The sequence below is a fragment of the Stenella coeruleoalba genome (assembly GCF_951394435.1).
Source record: "Stenella coeruleoalba genome assembly, chromosome: 14".
Taxonomy (NCBI): domain Eukaryota; kingdom Metazoa; phylum Chordata; class Mammalia; order Artiodactyla; family Delphinidae; genus Stenella; species Stenella coeruleoalba.
Window position 1 is genome coordinate 61,548,239 of NC_137160.1, and position 19,082 is coordinate 61,567,320.

General features: G+C 41.3%; 2 protein-coding genes across 9 annotated transcripts in view; one reads left to right on the forward strand and one right to left on the reverse strand.

Annotated features, from left to right (window-relative positions):
• The window catches only part of PRELID3A (PRELI domain containing 3A), a 101,081-nt gene extending 84,356 nt beyond the window's left edge, over positions 1-16,725 (forward strand). For 3 of the 5 annotated variants that reach the window (XR_013831444.1, XM_079943548.1, XM_079943541.1), the window contains one exon: positions 812-1,096. Coding sequence is in view for 2 of the 5 variants with exons in the window: in XM_079943548.1 (XP_079799674.1) it covers positions 812-824 (13 nt within the window). In the remaining 3 variants the exon portion in view is untranslated. Of the gene's footprint in view, positions 1-811; positions 1,097-15,559 lie in introns of those variants that run through there. The other 2 variants (XM_079943545.1, XM_079943542.1) reach the window with 2 other exon arrangements.
• SPIRE1 (spire type actin nucleation factor 1) overlaps positions 1-19,082 on the reverse strand; it is a 206,698-nt gene that overhangs the window by 9,955 nt on the left and 177,661 nt on the right. For 2 of the 4 annotated variants that reach the window (XR_013831443.1, XM_079943534.1), the window contains exons 9-12: positions 18,329-18,501; positions 8,786-8,873; positions 3,928-4,070; positions 1,267-1,440 (exon numbers count right to left, since the gene is read on the reverse strand). Coding sequence is in view for 3 of the 4 variants with exons in the window: in XM_079943534.1 (XP_079799660.1) it covers positions 1,267-1,440; positions 3,928-4,070; positions 8,786-8,873; positions 18,329-18,501 (578 nt within the window). In the remaining variant the exon portion in view is untranslated. The remainder of the gene's footprint in view (positions 1-1,266; positions 1,441-3,927; positions 4,071-8,785; positions 8,874-18,328; positions 18,502-19,082) is intronic. The other 2 variants (XM_079943535.1, XM_079943536.1) reach the window with 1 other exon arrangement.

Genomic DNA, 19,082 nt, shown 5'->3' on the forward strand with positions numbered 1-19,082 from the left:
AGAGAGCATGGTGTATAATCTGGTTACTGAGCCAGAGAAGTGGAAATGGTCATACTTTTATAGAGTGTTCTTGGTTAGCCAAAACTTCATAAATAAGTAGCAGATATTTGACAATTATCCAAAACAACCATTGGTTTTTGTTTTTAGTAAACCAAAGGAAGGCAGATTTAAATAAAAATAGCAAATATTAAGTTTAATTACTCTTTTCTTTTTTCAAGTTCACCTTTAAATTTCAAGGTGTTCTCTGTCTAAAGTCACATGTAGACTTAGTAGACAGACTGTTTGGGGAGGGTTGAAAATAAAAATAAAATGTCAGCAGATCTTCAGAAACAGCAGCAGGAGGGACAGGATTAAATGCCACCTCCGCATCTGACCATGTGCTCACAGGGCCAGATCTAAAATGAAAAAAAGAAGAGATTTATCCTGTATTTCACGGCAAATAAAGAGAAAGGAATCTGTTGTACCTCATTTACATTCAGTCTCTTTTCTAAACCAAGCTGGGTCATAAAGAAAAAGAAACCAGCTGCTGGTTTGCTTATCCAGGACAGGTCTGGTAAACAGGATGGTGGAGAGCCGGGCTGGGCGGCTGCCGACACCTGGTCAGCAGGTCAGCAGCTTGGGTCACACTGGGGGCAGGGGAAACCTCAATATGGTCCGAGGCTTTTTATCCCACTTAAGTTCGGAAACTATTATACTTCCTTTAAAAAATGTATTCTGTATGAAAATCTCAAAAACAATACAAAATGAGAATTATTTAAAATATTTTAAATAATCACATCAATTTAAAAAAACTTCAAATTTCTCTCTACAGAGAAGCACGGTGATTTTTCATAACAACCACATAACATCCTGACCATCACAACACAGCTTTAAAGGTGCTGGAGAAGAGAAAGAGTGCCCGAGCCTCCCTGGCCAGGCAGCTGAGTGTATGGGCAACGGCTCTTTTGAGGGTGGGGCAGCCCTGGGCTGGGGGAAGGCCCTGATTGGGGGGTGGGGGGTGGGGGGACGTGGTTCAATCAGGGGGCTCAGAAGCACCGCCCACAGCTCCTCTGTGCTGATGCCGCTGCATTCTGAGTTTGTTGTCCTTTCACTGTCGTCCCGTCAATTGAGATCATGGTGTGATCTACGCATCTACCAAAGATTGGAATCAACAGAAGCAAAGTGTCCATCTAAGCTGTTAATTTTTGCAGAGTGCGGTAGCTGAGGGATCACTGCCGAAGAGGCAGAGAGGAAAATAATTCCCAGAACCAGCAGAAAGAGGCCAACCTTTGCGGATTTCCACCTGCTGGTAAAAGCTCTCTCACACAGATAATACATAGCCCCTGCTACCCCCAACAAGGCTGCCTCCAAAGGGTGAGAGCCGAGCAGAGAAGCTGTTTGAAGGGTAGAAAAAAGCGGTCGGAAAGGTGTCGTTGGCCATACTCTGGTTATCCTAGGAACCTGAACAATAGATAAAGGAAAAGAAAACGGCAGGGGAAAAAGAAAAGGAGAAAATAATGCTGAATATGAGTGACCTACAAATAGCGATTACAGAGCATGAAACAAAAATAAACAAAACAGAAACACCACGGAGGATGTTAATGGTAGATTCCACATGCAAGTCCATGCCATCGTCTGCATCCACATGTATCAGTCAGGAGCCCAACCATGCCTAGAGAACCTCAGAGTTCACACGGCAACACTTAAGCTTTCTGGAACTCGGCTGTCCTGTGAACACTGAGTCTCCTGCACAGGGCTCGGTGGGATGCAGGCCAGAGGCGAATGCAGAAACATACACCACGCAGCCACCCCTCCCCCGGTCGGTACTTAAAAACAAGTCGCCTTCATTTAGAGGCGTCATCCACAATCATCTGACCAAATGATGAAAAGAATTACACTTTCAACATCCTAAGGAAAGGGAGGAAGATACAATAAAAATGAAAATCAGTAACAACAAAGACATTTCTGCCATTTTTAGTTGAGAGCTTATAAATACAAAACATTTCCATGTTTTCTAAAACATAGCTAAAATTTTAAATTATCATACTTTTAAAAACAATACTTACCAAGCTAGATGGCACTACCATTAAAGGAGTGTGATTTTATGGATTTCCCAAGATAAACTACTGGCAAGAAAAGTCAGGACTTTGACCTGGAGGTTCTTTTGTCTCAGCTGGTGTCTAGAGGCACTTCGGGGGCAGAGTTCTGTGCCGACCACAGGTCTCCCCTGCCTGCTCACTGAGCCCCTTCTCCGCCATGGCATGTGGGTTGTATCTTCCTCTCCTTCTCCATAAAAAACTGACAGCCGGACCACACACACACTGAGTTCCCCTTCACCAGGAAATATATACCTCACGGGCCTTTCTTGGTAAATCTTCCATCACTAGCCAAAAAATCCTTGTAGTTGATCTGACAGTTTCTTTTTTATTTATTTTATTTAATTTTATTTAATTTTTTATCTTTTTGCGTTATGTGGGCCTCTCACTGATGTGGCCTCTCCCGTTGCGGAGCACAGGCTCCGGACGTGCAGGTTCAGCGGCCATGGCTCACGGGCCCAGCCGCTCCGCGGCATGTGGGATCTTCCTGGACCGGGGCACGAACCCGTGTCCCCTGCATCGGCAGGCGGACTCAACCACTGCACCACCAGGGAAGCCCGATCTGACAGTTTCTTTACACTGATAATTTTAAAATTTAAGCCTAACCTCAACAATGATGTCATATGATCACAAGGCCAGGAACACAGCTGAATGCTAAACTGACTTCTAGGAAAAGCTGTGAATAAAAGAATCTCCTAATCGCTGGACTTGTGGGAAAAAAAAAAAAGGAGTTCTCTCTTTTTCAGTTGTGACAATATTTTCCAGTTGTGACAATAACTGTGTATTTTGCTAAATAACTTACTGACAAAAGTCTTTGGATTTTAAACTTTGAACCTGGTGGGTCAGAGTTCTGTTTTTCAGTTGGTAAACCACTGATGAGGCTGTACTTCACCATATATCAGTGTGTGGTGATTATTTAGGAGTTAGAGGAATCCTAACAGGAGTTGCCATGAAATCATTAGTTCTTTAATCACATTATTTGGGAATAGAGAAGACTGATCAAATTTCAACACTATCAGCATGGTTCAAACTTCGTTTCTTCACAAGATCCATACTATCTCCCTTCACCTGGACAGAGGGACCTCTGTCATTGCTTCATTTGAACCCCTGATGATTCATCGCAGCCTAAAAGTATGGACTGAGTGTAGTCCAGTGTTTTATTCATGAGAATCTGAAGAATAATTAGGTATCAGGTTGGCTGCTGGTAGAATTATTGACTGAAGCCCTGCATCTTGCCTACAAGTATTTTAGAAGTCAAGTGGGACAGAAAGAGTCTTCGCAGGCTTTCTCTGGCTGGCAGACCTGTTAGCTCTTCCTGGAAGGGCCTTGTGTGCCACATCCCCTGTCTGAGAAATGAGTAGCCCCTACATGAGCCTGGAAGTCTCCGGAAAACAGCAAAAACTGTCAACCCGTCCAAATAGCTGCTTTGGCTCCAATATCACAAAACATGCTTGAAAACAATGAACAATGCTTTTTCATGGATCAAAATTCTCCCCTTGGACTTCTGCCTCAATAAAAGAGTCTACTGTAGTCAGACTTCACTAAGTTTTCTGTTTAGTTTCAACAATTTTTAAGTGGATTAATGCCCTTTGAAAGGAAGAAAGTATTTCTTTAATAAATATCCATACTTTCAACCATTAATAAGTCTTCTGGGAAAAAAAAAGTACTTTAAATGAACAAAGAATGGTTAGACTTCATTTGGGTTACTCTTAGGTTTGGTTTTCTTTAGCTACTAAAAACCAGTAAGGTTATTTAAGTTCAGTCTAGCTTTTGGAAGTTTCTCAAGGAAGCTAATGATTCCAGACCCTCTAACTGCTCGCAAGTTACTCTGCAGAGTCTGTCGGTTACTTACGAGAGACCGGGAGCTCTGCCTGGACGCTGGCAGGAACTGTCTCACGTTAGTGGGTGTTTCCTTTTCAATGGAATGTCGTCTCTGGGGTGGCTGCCGTCGTTCTGGCTGGGGTGTGGAGGATATGGGCAAGAACTTCGGAGGGTCTAAAGAAACGGAATGAACCACACTGAAATCAACTCTCTTATAAAAAAAACTTAAGTTTTGAATTTCTAACAGAAAACCCTTTGTCATTTGTGACAAACACTGCATTCAAAGATGAACTGTTTATTTTGTTGGAGAGGTATATTAAGATTGGAGGTCCGTAGGGGGATATTGGAAGGATTGTTATAGAAGAATCTTTGCAAGATAAACTTGCTACATAAATAGAAAGGAAAAGGAAAAAACAGTTTTTAACATTCATTCAAATTCATGCATAAAACACAATATAAATAGTCTCTCAGATTTGTAATACAAATGCCATCATGGTATTTTCCACAGAATTTTGCAGTTAAAGAGTCTCAGGCTTTATTTAAATTTTCTTTTAATTGGACAAAAGACTTGTATTCAATAAAAAATTTTTAGAGCAAAAAATTCAAGAAGTAGATCTTGGACTTTATTTTAAAAGCATGTAAAAATTATGTATTCTGTGTGTCAAATCATACCAGAATTCTCAAGTATACCCTCCTTTTACATTCTTTTTGAAAATAAAATATGAAAACTCTTTCTTCTTGCTGTGTATCAAGATATTTTATCCTTAGGTTTAAATCAAGCTTTATTTAAATTTCAAAAAATAAATTCCAGCTTCAATGTTAATACTATATATGCCACTGCTCCTCTGCCTAGGAATATTTGGGGACAGGGTTTAAAAGGAGAATGTCTCAGGGTCTGATTCACATTTTGGAAACATAAGGAGGACAACAGAAATCATTTCTGCTGTCAGAGCTTTACTTCTGTTATTGATTTCTAATCAATTGGTAGCCACCCCAGCTCACTTTTGGTTACTCTCTGCATGGAATATCTTTTTCTATCCTTTCACTTTCCATCTGTTTATGTCTTTGCATCTCAAGGAGTCTCTTGTATACAGCATGTAGTTGGATCATGTATTTATCCATTCTGCAAATATCTGTCTTTTGATTAGAGAGTTTAATCCGTTTACATTGAAAGTAATTACTGGTAAGAAGGGACTTATTTTTGTCATTGTGCTATTTGTTTTCTATATGCCTTATAGCATTTCGTCCCTCATTTTCTGCATTCCTGTCCTGTTTTGTGTTTAGTTGATTTTTTTTTTTTTGCGGTACCCGGGCCTCTCACTGTTGTGGCCTCTCCCGCTGCAGAGCACAGGCTCCGGGCGCGCAGGCTCAGCAGCCATGGCTCACGGGCCCAGCCGCTCCGCGGCATGTGGGATCCTCCCGGACCGGGGCACGAACCCGTGTCCCCTGCATCGGCAGGCGGACTCTCAACCACTGTGCCACCAGGGAAGCCCTAGTTGATTTTTTAGAGTGAAATATTTAAATTCCTTTCTCATTTACTTTTTGTTTATATCCTATAGCTATTTTCTTTGTTGTTACCATAGGGATTATATTTAAGATCCTAATTTTATAACACTATAATTTGGATTAATACCTGCTTAACTTCAGTAACACAGAAAACCTCTGCTCTTATACAGCTCTGTCCCCATCCCTTTCAGTTCATGGTGTCACAGAATTACATCTTTATATATTGTCTGCCCCCAAACAGACTAATAATTCTTTTAAATGCTTAAGTCTCTCAAATTATACAGAAAACAAGATTTGGAATTACAAACCAAAGTTACAGTAAAACTAGCTTCTGTACTAATAGTTCTTTTTTTCTTTAAATGTATTAGTTTGTTAAGTCATGCAGAAAACAAAAAGTACAATTACAAACCATTGTTATAATAATATTAGCTTTCATAATTGCCTATCTATTTATCTTTATTGAGATCTTTATTTCTCTATATGGCTTTGAGTTACTGTCTAGTGTCCTATCATTTCACCCTACAGGACTCTGTTGAGCATTTCTTGAAAGGAAGGTCTAATGGTCTTGAGTTCCCTCAGCTTTTGTTTATATGAGAATGTCTTGATTTCTCCCTCACTCTTGAAGGACAGTTTTGCCAGATATAGGATTCTTAGTTAATGACTTTTTTCTTTTAGCACTTAGAATATAGTGGCCCAGGGTCTACTGGCCTCCAAAGTTTCTGATGAGAAGTCTGCTGAAAATCTTACTGAGATCCCTTGTGTGTGATGACACTCTTCTCTCTTGCTGCTTTCCAGATTGTCTTTTGAAATTTTGAATATACAGGTTTCCCCCACTATCTGAAAGAGTATTCCTATGAATCCTTTCATAAACTGAAATGGTATAAAGCAAAGAAGCAAATACCTTAGGACACATCTTGCTAACGAATGCACAAAATAAATCAAGGTAAAGCACAGATGCTCACAGACACAGTTCAAAGTTATGGTGGCCTGATGCAAAGGCTGAACACTTTTTTTTTTTTTTAGAAAACTGGGCTGGAGATTTAAATTTATTTATTTTATTTATTTTTATTTTTGGCTGCATTGGGTCTTCGTTGCTGCACGCAGGCTTTCTCTAGTTGCGGTGAGCAGGGGCTACTCTTGGTTATGGTGCGCAGGCTTCTCACTGCAGTGGCTTCTCTTGTTGCGGAGCATGGGCTCTAGGCACATGAGCTTCAGTAGTTGTGGCACGCGGGCTCTAGAGCGCAAGCTCAGCAGTTGTGGCTCATGGGCTTATTTGCTCTGCAGCATGTGGGATCTTCCTGGACCAGGGCTTGAAGCTGTGTCCCCTGCATTGGCAGGTGGATTCTTAACCACTGTGCCACCAGGAAAGCCCTGAACACTAGTTTTGCTTTTCAGCTTTTTTTTTTTGTAAAAGCAAAAATCCTCTGCTGATTTCTTTCAGTTAGTGAAAACAGGTATCAATGTAGGTCTTTTGTAAAAGTGAAGGGACATAAGGTGAACTTTTGAAAAGCAGGGGATACCTGTAATGTGTCTTGGTGTGGGTCTCTTGACTTCACCTCAGTTGAGCTTCTTGGATATTTATATTCATGTCTTTCATCAAACTTAGGAAGTTTTAGTCATTATTTCTGCAAATATTCTGCCCCTTTCTTTCTCTTTTGCTCCTGGGACTCCCACAACGCGTATGTTGGTCCACTTGATGGTGTTCCACAGGTCCCTTAGTCTCTGCTTTTTTCAGTCTTTTTTCTTTCTGATCTTCAGTCTTGATAATTTCTACTTGCTAATTCTTTCTTTTGCCTACTCAAATCTGTCTTTGAATGCCTCTAGTGAATTTTTCATATCAGTTATTGTACTTTTCAGCCCCAGAATTTCTTTTTTGTTTCTTTCTAGGTTTTCTCTCTATTGATATTTCCATTTTGTTCACACATTGTTTTTTTCAACTTTCTTCACATTGTCCTTTATTTCTTTGAGCATCTTTAAAATTGTTGTTTTAATGTCTTTGTCTAGTATATCTGTCATCAGGTCTTTTTCTGGGACCTGTTTCTGTTATCTTGTTCTTCTGAATGAGCCATATCTTCCTGTTTCTTTATATGCCTTTTGATTTTTTGTTGAACACTGAACATTTGAATTTATCAATGTGGTAACTCTGGAAGTCAGATTTTCCCCTTCCCCAGGGTTTTGTTATTTTTGTTTATTGTTTTTCTTACTGCTGAAGGCTGATCTCTGAAGATAGCCTGAGGTGTAAACTTAACATTTCCTCAGGTCTTTTATGAGCCATTCCCTGGGCAATCATAGTCACTTTCTAATCCTCCCATATGCATATGCCGTTGTTTTTGAATGTTCTAGGCTTTTCACTCTCAAAAGGGGAAACATGAAAAATGAAGGGGTGGGGGAAAGGCACCAGCCCTTTAAATCCCCTGGAGATGACTTCAGCTAGAGGGGAGGGGGTGAAGCTAGCAACAGGGCAACAATGGCTGCCTGCCTCTTTGCACTTTTGAAATCAGAAGCAGTAATCAGCAATCAGAGGACAGATCCCCAATACCTGGAGGACAGGGTCCTTCTTGTCCACCCTGGCTCCTGCAAGCTGCTCTAAGAACAGCACATAGCTGCCTGTCATGGGGCTGGGGGTGGGGGATGAGTAGCTGCCACTGTGCTATGAGCTGAAATCTACTGAAGTTAACCCTGGAAGTTTTAGGCATTCAACAGACTCCAGAGTTCCAAAAATAATTACATCAGACAGATTCTACCACTGCAATTATTGTCTAGGTGGAAAGACAAATTCTGGTGCCTCCTACTCTGCCATCTTCCCAGAATCCTCCCCTTTAATATATAATTTTTAATCCTTTATATTGATCTTATAAATGAAAAGATTACCAATAGTATTTTTAAAAATCACTTAACTTTAGATTCTGTATTGCCTGAAGAGTTATAAAGGTGTTTTTACTATCTACAAATGTACGTGGGTAAGGATGTGTATGTATGTGTGTGTGTGTGTGTGTGTGTGTGTGTGTGTGTGTGTGCAGGGGGGATGATAACAAGTGTGATTATTCAGAGCTTCTGGTTTAAATTTAGATAAGGAGGTTATTAATCTAAAAAATACATACAGACAGTTGACCTATTCCCTACAACTATTATCTGTAAGCCCAAAGGTGACTGATTTGTTATAAGGTGAGAATCTGAGACCCAACTGCCCGTTTAGCCCTATGTTATGATGTCATTCTAGGAAAATAACAACATTTCTCTTCCTAACTAGTGAAATTCCAGGGTTAGTTCTTTAATTAACTAGTTACCCCAAACGACAACAAGGCACTTTGGGATTCCCTTTTTTAGGTCAAGTATGTTTTTTAAGGCATCTGACACTAGTTCTTTGTACTACAAATACTCACTCTTCCTTGTGGACACAGCCTCCAGAAAGGGAGCTTCAAGGAATGAGGAAGGTGCACTGCTGCTGGCTGACCTGGGCAGAGTTTCTTCCTGAGAAAGGCACAGGCAGACGAGAGAGAGAGAGAGAGAGAGAGAGAGAGAGAGAGAGAGAGAGAGAGAGAGGGAGATCTCATGCTAATTAATAATGTTCACTCATAAATATTTAACATGAGGCACAAAATTTTAATGTCAAAGGTTCAAGGCAAGTTGGAGACAAGCTAGAAGGGATCTAAAATTAGACATGTCTGGGTTGTGCCCTGGCTTTGTCCCTCATTAGAGTGATGTGACACTGAGCAAGTTTCTTATCTTAGTTTCATAATTTCCATAGGTCACTACAAGGACAGATCTGAGAACACATTTAAAATGCTTACCACATTACCTAGCACACAAGAAATGGTGATTAATATTATCATTAGTGGAGTATTAAACACACTTATAAAAGTAATAGACTTGGAACCCCACAAGGGTAGATGTGGTGTATCGTGTTCATCGTTGTTACCTAGTACGAAATCCATCACTTACTAAGTAATGAATAAATATTTGTTGAATGAATGAAAACAAATATTTCATGAAATGTCATATGAATCTAGAAAAATGTCTGCATTGTGCCAAATAAAGTTTAAATTCCTATTACCAGTGAGAAGAGACCTTCTTAATTTGTTTTACACTATACCAAAATAAAGTATAATATTTATTCATGAAAAATTTACTATTTACTATGTGACAGGGGATATACATTAACTAGAAGACAACTTATTTCCATAATATGTATAGAAAACTGATATTTTTAAATATACAAGAAAGTTAGGTTAATATATGACTATGACTATGTGAAACAAATAGTGAAAATTCTCTCTGACCTACTTAGTTAAGGTGACTTTAAGCATTAGCCATTCACTAAAAACTGGCTTTACCTAAAACCTACTGCTGAAAGCATTAGTTTTGAACACACCTCACTACAAAGGATCTGGCCAAGGAACAAGAGAAGAAGAAAGCCTTGTAAACCGCACAGTCCAAACAAAGCCAGTCTGAGCAGCAACCTCCGCATTCTTGATACTCAACACCAAGAACAAGTCAGGCAACGTAAGCAAAGACCCACTCCAGACACGCTGGAGGTCACACAAGTCTCTAGAAAAGCCAGCAAGAACTAGCATAATCCCCTTCTGCTTATGGAAGGTCAAAAAGGAAATAAAAGCTAAGAGTATCTCATAGGAAAAGAAAAACAGAGTCATACCAGGACTTTCCAGTAGTTATGAGGTGGGAGCTAGAAACAAACAGCAGAAACCATCCCCAATGCACATATTTCAGCCAACCTTCCCTAGAATCATTTTTACAGCCTAATTTCACGTAAGTCTGAGACATGTCCATGCCTTGCACCCCACTACTTACTGGTCTGAAATCCCCGCTCTGAGAACAGCCAAGAGCCTGTCCTGGGCAGGCAGGGCCATTGCAGGGACGGGGTGTGGCTCAGGGCCTCTTGGGATTTGCTCCCAGAAACTGTGGTTGGTCCTCTGGCCCTGCACGCCCACCTCAGGCAGCTGCACCCACTTTCAGACTACTTGAAAACTAATCCTACCATTAAAAAAATAAACTCAAACTGGATTAAAGACCTAAATGCAGAGGAAAACATAGGTAGAACAGTCTTTGACATAAATCATAGCAGTATTTTTTTGGATCCGTCTCTTAAAACAGGAAATAAAAGCAAAAATAAACAAATGGGACCTAATTAAACTTAAACTTCCTTTTGCACATCAAAGGAAACCACTGACAAAATGAAAAGACAACCTACTAAAGGGGAGAAAATATTTGCAAATGGTATGACTGATAAGGGGTTAATATCCAACATATATAAACAGTTCATACTATTAAACATAAAAAAAAAATTAAAAAATGGGCAGAAAAACTGAACATTTTTCCAAACAGGAAATGCAGGTGGCCAACAGGCACATGAAAAGTGCTCAACAGTGCTAATCATCAGGGAAATGCAAATCAAAACCACAATGAGCTATCACCTCACACCTGTCATTTTGATGTCAGAATCACTATCATCAAAAAACAAAAAAAAAAAACCCCACAAATAACAAATACTGGAGAGGACGTGGAGAAAAGGGAACCCTGGTACACTACTGACAAGAATGTAAATTGGTCTAGCCACTGTGAAAAACAGTATGGTGATTTCTCAATAAACTAAAAATAAAACTACCATATAACCCAGAAATTCCACTCCTGGGTATGTATCTGAAAAAAAGAAAAACACTAATTCAGAAAGATACATGGACCCCAATGTTCACAGCAGTATTATTTACAGTAGCCAAGATATGGAAGCAACCTAACTGTCCACCAACAGATGAGTGGCTAAAGAAGATGTGGTATATATATATATATATATATATACACATACACACACACGCACACAAACACACATATACATACAATGGAATATTACTCAGCCATGGAAAAGAATAAAATTATGCCATTTGCAGCAACATGGATGGATTTGGAGGGTACTGTGCTGAGTGAAATAAGTCAGAGAAAGGCAAATACTATATAATCTCAATTATATGTGGGATCTAAAAAATATGACAAACTAGTGAATATAACAAAAAAGAAGCAAACTCACAGATATAGAGAACTAGTGATTACCAGTGGTGAGGGGCAGTGGGGGAGGGGCAATAGAGGGGTAGGGGATTAAGAGGTACAAACTACTATGTATAAAATAAGCTACAAGGGCTTCCCTGGTGGCGCAGTGGTTAAGAATCCACCTGCCAATGCAGGGGACTCGGGTTCAGGCCCTCGTCCAGGAAGATCCCACATGCCATGGAGCAACGAAGCCCGTGTGCCACAACTACTGAGCCTGCATGCCACAACTACTGAAGCCTGCACACCTAGAGCCTGTGCTCCGCAACGAGAAGCCACCACAGTGAGAAGCCTGCGCAACGCAATGAAGAGTAGTAGCCCTTGCTCGCCGCAACTAGAGAAAGCCCGCGCAGCAATGAAGACCCAATGCAGCCAAATAAATAAATAAAATTTAAAAATAAAATAAAATAAGCTACAAGTATATATTGTACAACACGGGGAATATAGCCAATATTTTTTAATGAGTATAAATGGAGGATAACCTTTAAAAATTGTCAATTACTGTATTTTACACCTGTAACATATAAAATTATACATCAACTATATATATAAAGTATTTACTTCATAGAAAGAAAGAAAGGAAGAAAGAAAGAAAACTAATCTTCACCAGGATTAGTTCCTGCCCCAGAGGAGTCACGGAGACACCCAGAAAGGAACCGGGGAGCGTGAGGTGTCCCTGTCATGTCCACTCCCGTTGACTAAACACTTTCTGCCTGGCTGAGGTGTTTCAATGGGTCTCTGACATCTCTTAACATTAGTCTTTTCTACAGCCTGGTCTGGTTTCTGAAATTTGCTTATTGTCTGCGTATTGTCTGATCCAAGTTACTAGTCTCTGACACTAAGTTAGGCCTTTTCTAGTTCTTGACACTAAGTTAGGCCTTTTCTAGTTCTTGACACTAAGTTAGGCCTTTTCTAGTTCTATGTCCTGACCAGTGACTCTTAATCAGGTCCTGGATGCAATGAGGTCACTGTCAGAAGTCCCGCAGCTTTGCTCCCGGGGTGGCACTGTCACTGAAGGCTGCCAGAATCGTCTCAGATGCCAGCCTGACACCTAACTCACTTAACAGGAAGGCAAATCTCCTTCTTCCTGAAAAGAATCCCAGTGAAGGCATAGATACAGCTCCTTTGCTTAGTTTTCCTACTGAAAGCTTTGATATAGCTCCAATCAAAGCTTATCTTGACTTTTAAAACGTTACCTGGGACAGGCTAGCAGAGGTTATTAAAGATAAGCAAGAAACACTGAGGTTTAGAGTTTTAGGAAGAGAGAAAAAAATGATGGAAAAAGATCTGGTGTTGGGAGGTCTGGTTTAGCAGGGATTCTGCTACTGAAAAGTTGTCTGACTTTCTAAAGTTGGTCTCTATCTCTACTAGAGGCTCAGTTTTCTCACTGAAAAGTAATGACGTTGAACAAGATTTCTAAGCCCCTTTCCAGTTTAAGTTATTTTAAATTCAAGCATTCTTATATACTACTAGTTGAAATACTACAAAGTTTATGAGATATGAAGATTTTGGAGTTAGACTTGGGTTTCAAATCCGTCTCTATAATTTACTCTTTAACAATCTTAGTTCAAAGACAACACCTTTCTGTGTGTCTTGTTTCCTTATCTTTTATATAAGGATCGTAGCTACTTCTAGGGTCTGATCAATTTATAATACCTAAAGTATAACATAGAGTTGGCTCAATAAAAAGCAGATATTAGAGCTTTCTTTAAGGACCTTGGCAATATGTATCAAAAGCTATAAATATGTACATTCTTTCACCTAGCAAACATTCTTCTAGAAATATCCTGAAAAATAATTCAAAGCAAAAATGTATCATAAGGATGTTAACAATATTATTGTTATTTATAATAACAGAAAACTGGTAACAGCTTAAATGTTCAAAAACAGGGGACTGGTTAAATATAATATGGCAAATTATTATGATAGAATACCACACAGATATTTGGCATCATGTTGAAAAACGATTAATCAGATGGGAAAATGCTCATAATATTTTGTTAAGTAAAAAGCATGGGTTAGTTCCAGTTCTGGCAAAATGGCAGATTAGATAACCTATTCCTACGGCCTCAAGCAGGGTATAAAGTCTCTGGGTCACTACCAATAGCCCAGTTTCACAACTAGAAACTTTTAAGGACATCAATTCAAGCTTGTAGTTAATGCTGATTATTTAACTATTATAATTTAAATGCACAAAGCTGCTGGGTAAATCTAAGAGAAAAAAAAAATCCCTTTACTGGTTCTGCAACTGGAGGTCTCACTTGACAGAAAGGAAGAAAATGCATTTCCTTGAAGGAACAAAGGACGCACAGCATTAAGAAGACTGAGGGCAAGTCATCTCTCATGGCTCTGAACAGGATTAAGGAGTTTTTCTTTCTACATAAAGCAGCTGAGTTTATGTTGATAAAGTAAATAATCCATTAATATCCATTTCATAAGAATATCTGACTTATAATAATATATTGACTCTTTACAGGGAAATTCACTACTCAATGGGGAATATTTAGACAGGAACCTGCTCTTTGTGATAATCTGGCCCAACTTTAAGTTAACCTCAAAGACAGCAAGGGGCAACAGGAACTTTCTGGTGCACAATGCAGTCAAATGAAATATGTCTGCAGAGGTGAGCAGAGCTGCTACCCTGGAATGGTGGCAGTTACCTCTTAGTATGAAGTCTCTGTGGAAGAGAAAATTAAATGAGATCATGTACGAACGAGTTCACCATACAGTCGGTATTCTGGTGGCTGGAAGGGTTTTTTTGGTCTGTTTTTATTTTTGTTTTTGGCCGTGCTGCATGCCTTGTAGGATCTTAGTTCCCCAACCAGGGATTGAACCCAGGCCCTCAGCAGTGAGAGCCTGCAGTCCTAACCACTGGACCACCAGAGAATTCCCCTGGAAGGTATTTCTTAAACCTGAGGGAAAAACCTCCGGTGGAGAGACTGCAAGGCCAGCAGGAGACGTGTGATCGTGCACAGAAGCACTTCCTCCAGGAGTGAGTACGGTGCCCCGTCCACAGAGGGACGAGCTCAGTGTCAGGCGTGCTGGGACTTCCTAGGGGACACTTCCTCTGAGAATGGAAAAGGCATGAAGATGGGGAGGTGGCGGGGTAGGGAGTGGAGAGCAGGGCCTAGGCCCGCCTCCATTTCTAGCTGACCCGCCTTGTACTTCTACAGCTTTGATGTGAAGGAAAAGTTTTGGTCCTTAAAAAAAAATTTTGTAAGCCACTCAGTAAATGGGAGGGAAGGAGGAAAAATGGGGAAGTGGTAATAAAATTGAGGGGATGGAAGAAAAGAGTAAGACCAGCCTTTTCTGAGCTTCTTCTTTATTTGGCCCCCACTGTCCTCCCACTACAGGCCTGAGTATTAGTCTTTGTTCCTGTGCAACCTCCACCAGGAATGCTTTAGGCAAGTCAGAGAGGCAGGGTCAGTCCACTCCTCCGCCCCCAGGGGAAGTCCAGGCCAGTAGGGGAGAAACAGGAGACCGGCTGTGACCTGGCCTGGCACGTGCCACAAACAGCAGAAGCCCTCTGCCCACTGCTCTCCTCGCCTGACTCCTCAGCCCAGGTCCTCCCTCTCCCTGAGGCTTCTCCAGCCCCTGGCCCCCTGGTGGCATCACACACAGGTGGCTCAAAAGGTGCCTGGCAGGCCGCGAGCACTCACCAAACACGTGTAATGACTCAGTGTATGCTTCTTATTTCCCATTTGGATTATGAGCAAGGGGACAAAGCCTATCGCACTGCTGTCCCTTTACTGCTTACTGAAGGCATTTGGTAAATATTTAAATGGAAAAAATGGAGAGGCATTGGAAAAAAAAGAAGTTGGCGAAAAGGAAAAATAGGAGAAGAGTTAAAGAAAAAAGTGTGAAAAAACATTATTATAAAATGTGAATGAAGACACTGTGCAATGTGATGTGGGATAGATCTGTCTTAGTATCTGTGGCCATTTTTATAAGTGAGCAAATAGGACCAGAGATAAATCAATCTTGGCTTAGGAATTCCCTGACATCAGGAATCCATTAAGGTGGGGAAAAGAACACCCATCCATCAACTTAGAGAAGGCAGGACTCCTCAGCCTCTTTTCCGCTTTCATATTTATGGGCAGGACTGCCACATTCTGGAGCTGCAGGAGACCTCAGATGGAGGACACGGTGGAGGCTGACACAAAGGGACCTGTCTTCGTGTCCTGTCCACAAAGCAGAGCCAGAGCCCACGGCATGTTCCTCACTAACTCACACTGTAAGGAAACCCGGCTTGAGTTTCAAGGTGCTTCGTTCATGTCTATAGAAACATCAGATAATTGTCAGGCTTTTACAAGAGACATTTTTCTGAGTTGGCTTCAACCAGTCGGTAGATTAAAATCTTAAAGAGGCTAATGTTAAGAAAGCTTTTTAGGATGAACACACCTAATCTACCACAATTAAATTAAAGCTGAGTTTCATCAAAAGAAACCCTACGGAGCCTCAGAGAGGGCACCAAAAAACAAAACAAAACAAAAAACCTCTACTGAAACTGATTATTCACAAAGCCCAAGTTTGAAATATAGCTGTTTAAAATTAAAGGCTTCTGCTCATCTGTGTTTTCTAAATTTTAAAGTTTGAACATATTTAGAAGTTTAAAAATTCTATATTCAGGGCTTCTCTGGTGGCACAGTGGTTGAGAGTCTGCCTGCCGATGCAGGGGACGCAGGTTCGTGCCCCGGTCTGGGAAGATCCCACATGCCACGGAGTGGCTGGGCCCGTGAGCCATGGCCGCTGAGCCTGTGCATCCGGAGCCTGTGCTCTGCAACAGGAGAGGCCACAGCAGTGAGAGGCTCGCGTACCGCAAAAAAAATCTATATTCAGAAGTTCAAAAAAAAAAAGGAATGTAAGGCATTCTCACATTCAGCATCTTTGCCCTGCCCCTCCTTAGTACTTTAGAGCATCAGCTGTAAGGGAAGAGGACAGAGGGGCGTGCTTGCTCCACTCCTGGCCCAGGACCATTCCCTCTGTTCCAGAAATCAGAGATCCCCACCTTACTCCCAATCATGGGAGCCATGACTGCCCAGGCCTGGACCAGCAGCCAAAGACCAGGCTCAACACGTCTCAGCACTGTATTTCACACTCCCTTTCTAACTAATGGGCAGGCACGCAAACGCAGCCTCGCTCTGATTAAGAGAATTGTGTCTAGCAAATCATCTCAAGATTTGGATTTAGGGCATCAGCACAATATTTTCACAAAGAGGAAAACTAAGACAACTGCAGAGGCCGCCCACTGCCCTCCTCATGGCCTGGGCATTCTAGCTCAGGGCAGTGAAGGACGAAGAAAGGACAGGAAGGGGGTCCTGGACACGGGATGGCGTGCTCGCTGCACCAGACACAGGTGCTCCCAGCAGACTCTGCAAGGGCGGCACTGGTGTCACCACCGTCCAGCTTGGTCACCTCCAGCCACACGTGAGAACTCAATGAACTGAGTTTTAAATTTATTTAATATAATTTGCATTTCAATTATCACAGTTCTAGTGGCTAACCACTAGATCTTCTTTTCATTTAAACTGTTGTTCTCACAGGTTAGCATGAATTTCTTTAAATATGTGAGTGTCTGCTGGGGATCAGGACCTGGGAATATAAGGTGAATTCCGCACCTTCCCTCCTGGGAGCTTGCACTTGGTGAGAGAGAGAAAAAAATGGATAATTATATTACAAAGGGTCAAGTGCTCTAACACAACAGACGGATCAGAGGGTTATTATGGAATCGGAGAGGAGCTGGGTGTAGACTGCACGCAGATGCACAGAGCGGAGCAACAGGGAGTGAGCAGGAAAGAACAAGGGACCCAGTGGGGCTGAAGGGTAAACTGAGGCAGAGTGATGCTGCAGGCACCAGATGGCGCAGGCTCTGACGCAGCTTCTTCAGGGACAGCAGCTTAGTCCTGTAAGTGGCAGGAAGCCTTCAAAAGGTTTCAAAGACAAAGACCCTAGTGGTATTTGCAAGATGGAATCAGGGAAGCTAGGAAGAAGGAAGATAAGATATGACTGATGAGACAGCGCATGCACTGAATTGGGCAGTAATAAGAATACTTCTTTACTATTCTTGAAGTTTGAAAAACATTTAGTGGCAAAATTGTTATTACTGATATTGCTGGATAAGGTGTGGAGACCGGTGAGGGCGTTATGAGAGAATAACCCCTCAAGTTCTAACTTGGATGAATGATCTAACTTGGATGAATGAGGAGAGAATGGAGCCAGCAACCGAGACAGCAGACAGGAGACTAGAAGCCTGCTGTGTGTGGCGTGGTTTGGCAGGGGGCGGGGAGATCATTTCATTTTATATAAGCTGACTTTGAGGGTCAGGTAGTGGAGACATACAATAGTGACACTGCGGACAGAGGCCTGCAGAGATCTGGGAGCACCCACGTCAGGAACAGGAAGGATCCGCAGGGCATGGGCACAGTGTTGGGGGACTTGTCTTTTGGTGTTACTATTACATAAAGAAGCAGCTTCAGTATGGGTGTGTGTGCGTGTGTGTGTGTGTGTGTTCTAGAGAGGGAAGAATCTATGAAGATGTTTTTCTTTTTCCTTCCCCAAAACAAAGGGAAACATATTTAAGAAAATATAGGTTTGAAAATTACTGACTTACTTTAACCCCACTGTAATCTAAGACTACGTATGTATGTCACAAGTTATTCTATAAACTACAGCCACTATATTGGCCTTTATTAAATAACAGTAAGTAATCCACTGTTTCATTTCCTGCTAAATGAATGAATTTTAAACCTAACTTTAATTGACTGAAAAATGGGAAGAGATTAAGTAACAGCTGGAGCAACACGAGGACCGGTCGGAGGGCGCTCACTTCCTGACCCCGAATCGGGACATGGGGGGCCGTGGGGACTCACCTCCGAGTCAGAGCTGTCCAGCTCGGCCAGAGTTGGGGCTTTGAGGAGTTTCTTCCGCTGCACAGGCACCTGCTGTACGGCACTTGCCCCATTTTCTTTTGATTGTGACGTTAAACCTCCATTCACCATCGATGATTCCAGGACATTCTTTGGAGATTCAGGGGTAGCTACCTCTGGTAAAACAAAGGTGAAAGCTTACCTTTTCTTGAGCACAGAAAGGTAGTCAGTGAACCAAACACACTGTTCCAAGTACCTGCACTTGGAATCACACCCGAGGTGATACGGCATTTCTACGTCATGCAAATACAACACAGAGGCTAGACACAGTAACACCTATGCATATACAACACTTGCATTGACATTAACTGTCAGATTCAAATAAAGGAAACCTTTAAATGAAAAATTATATATTCACATTTGTAGATAAAAATTTAGAGCTAGAAGAAATACTACAGATAACTGACTCAAACTTCTCTATTTTCCAGAGGCCCAGAGAGGCTAACTTTCCTTTTAGCCTCTAAAGAGCTAGTGATCTACAGATCAGAGTGATGGCATGCACATATGGCTGTAAGATCTGAAAGTGGTTTGATTTTAAAGTAAAAACAGCTAATAATCTATATGCATATAAACATGAACACAAAGACTCTGAGATACATTTCCTCTGATAAAGCTGATTTTGATTATACAAAGTTCAAATCTGGATGGGAAGGCAGTGAAAGAAATGTGGCAGCACAGAGCACAGAGCATGGAGTAC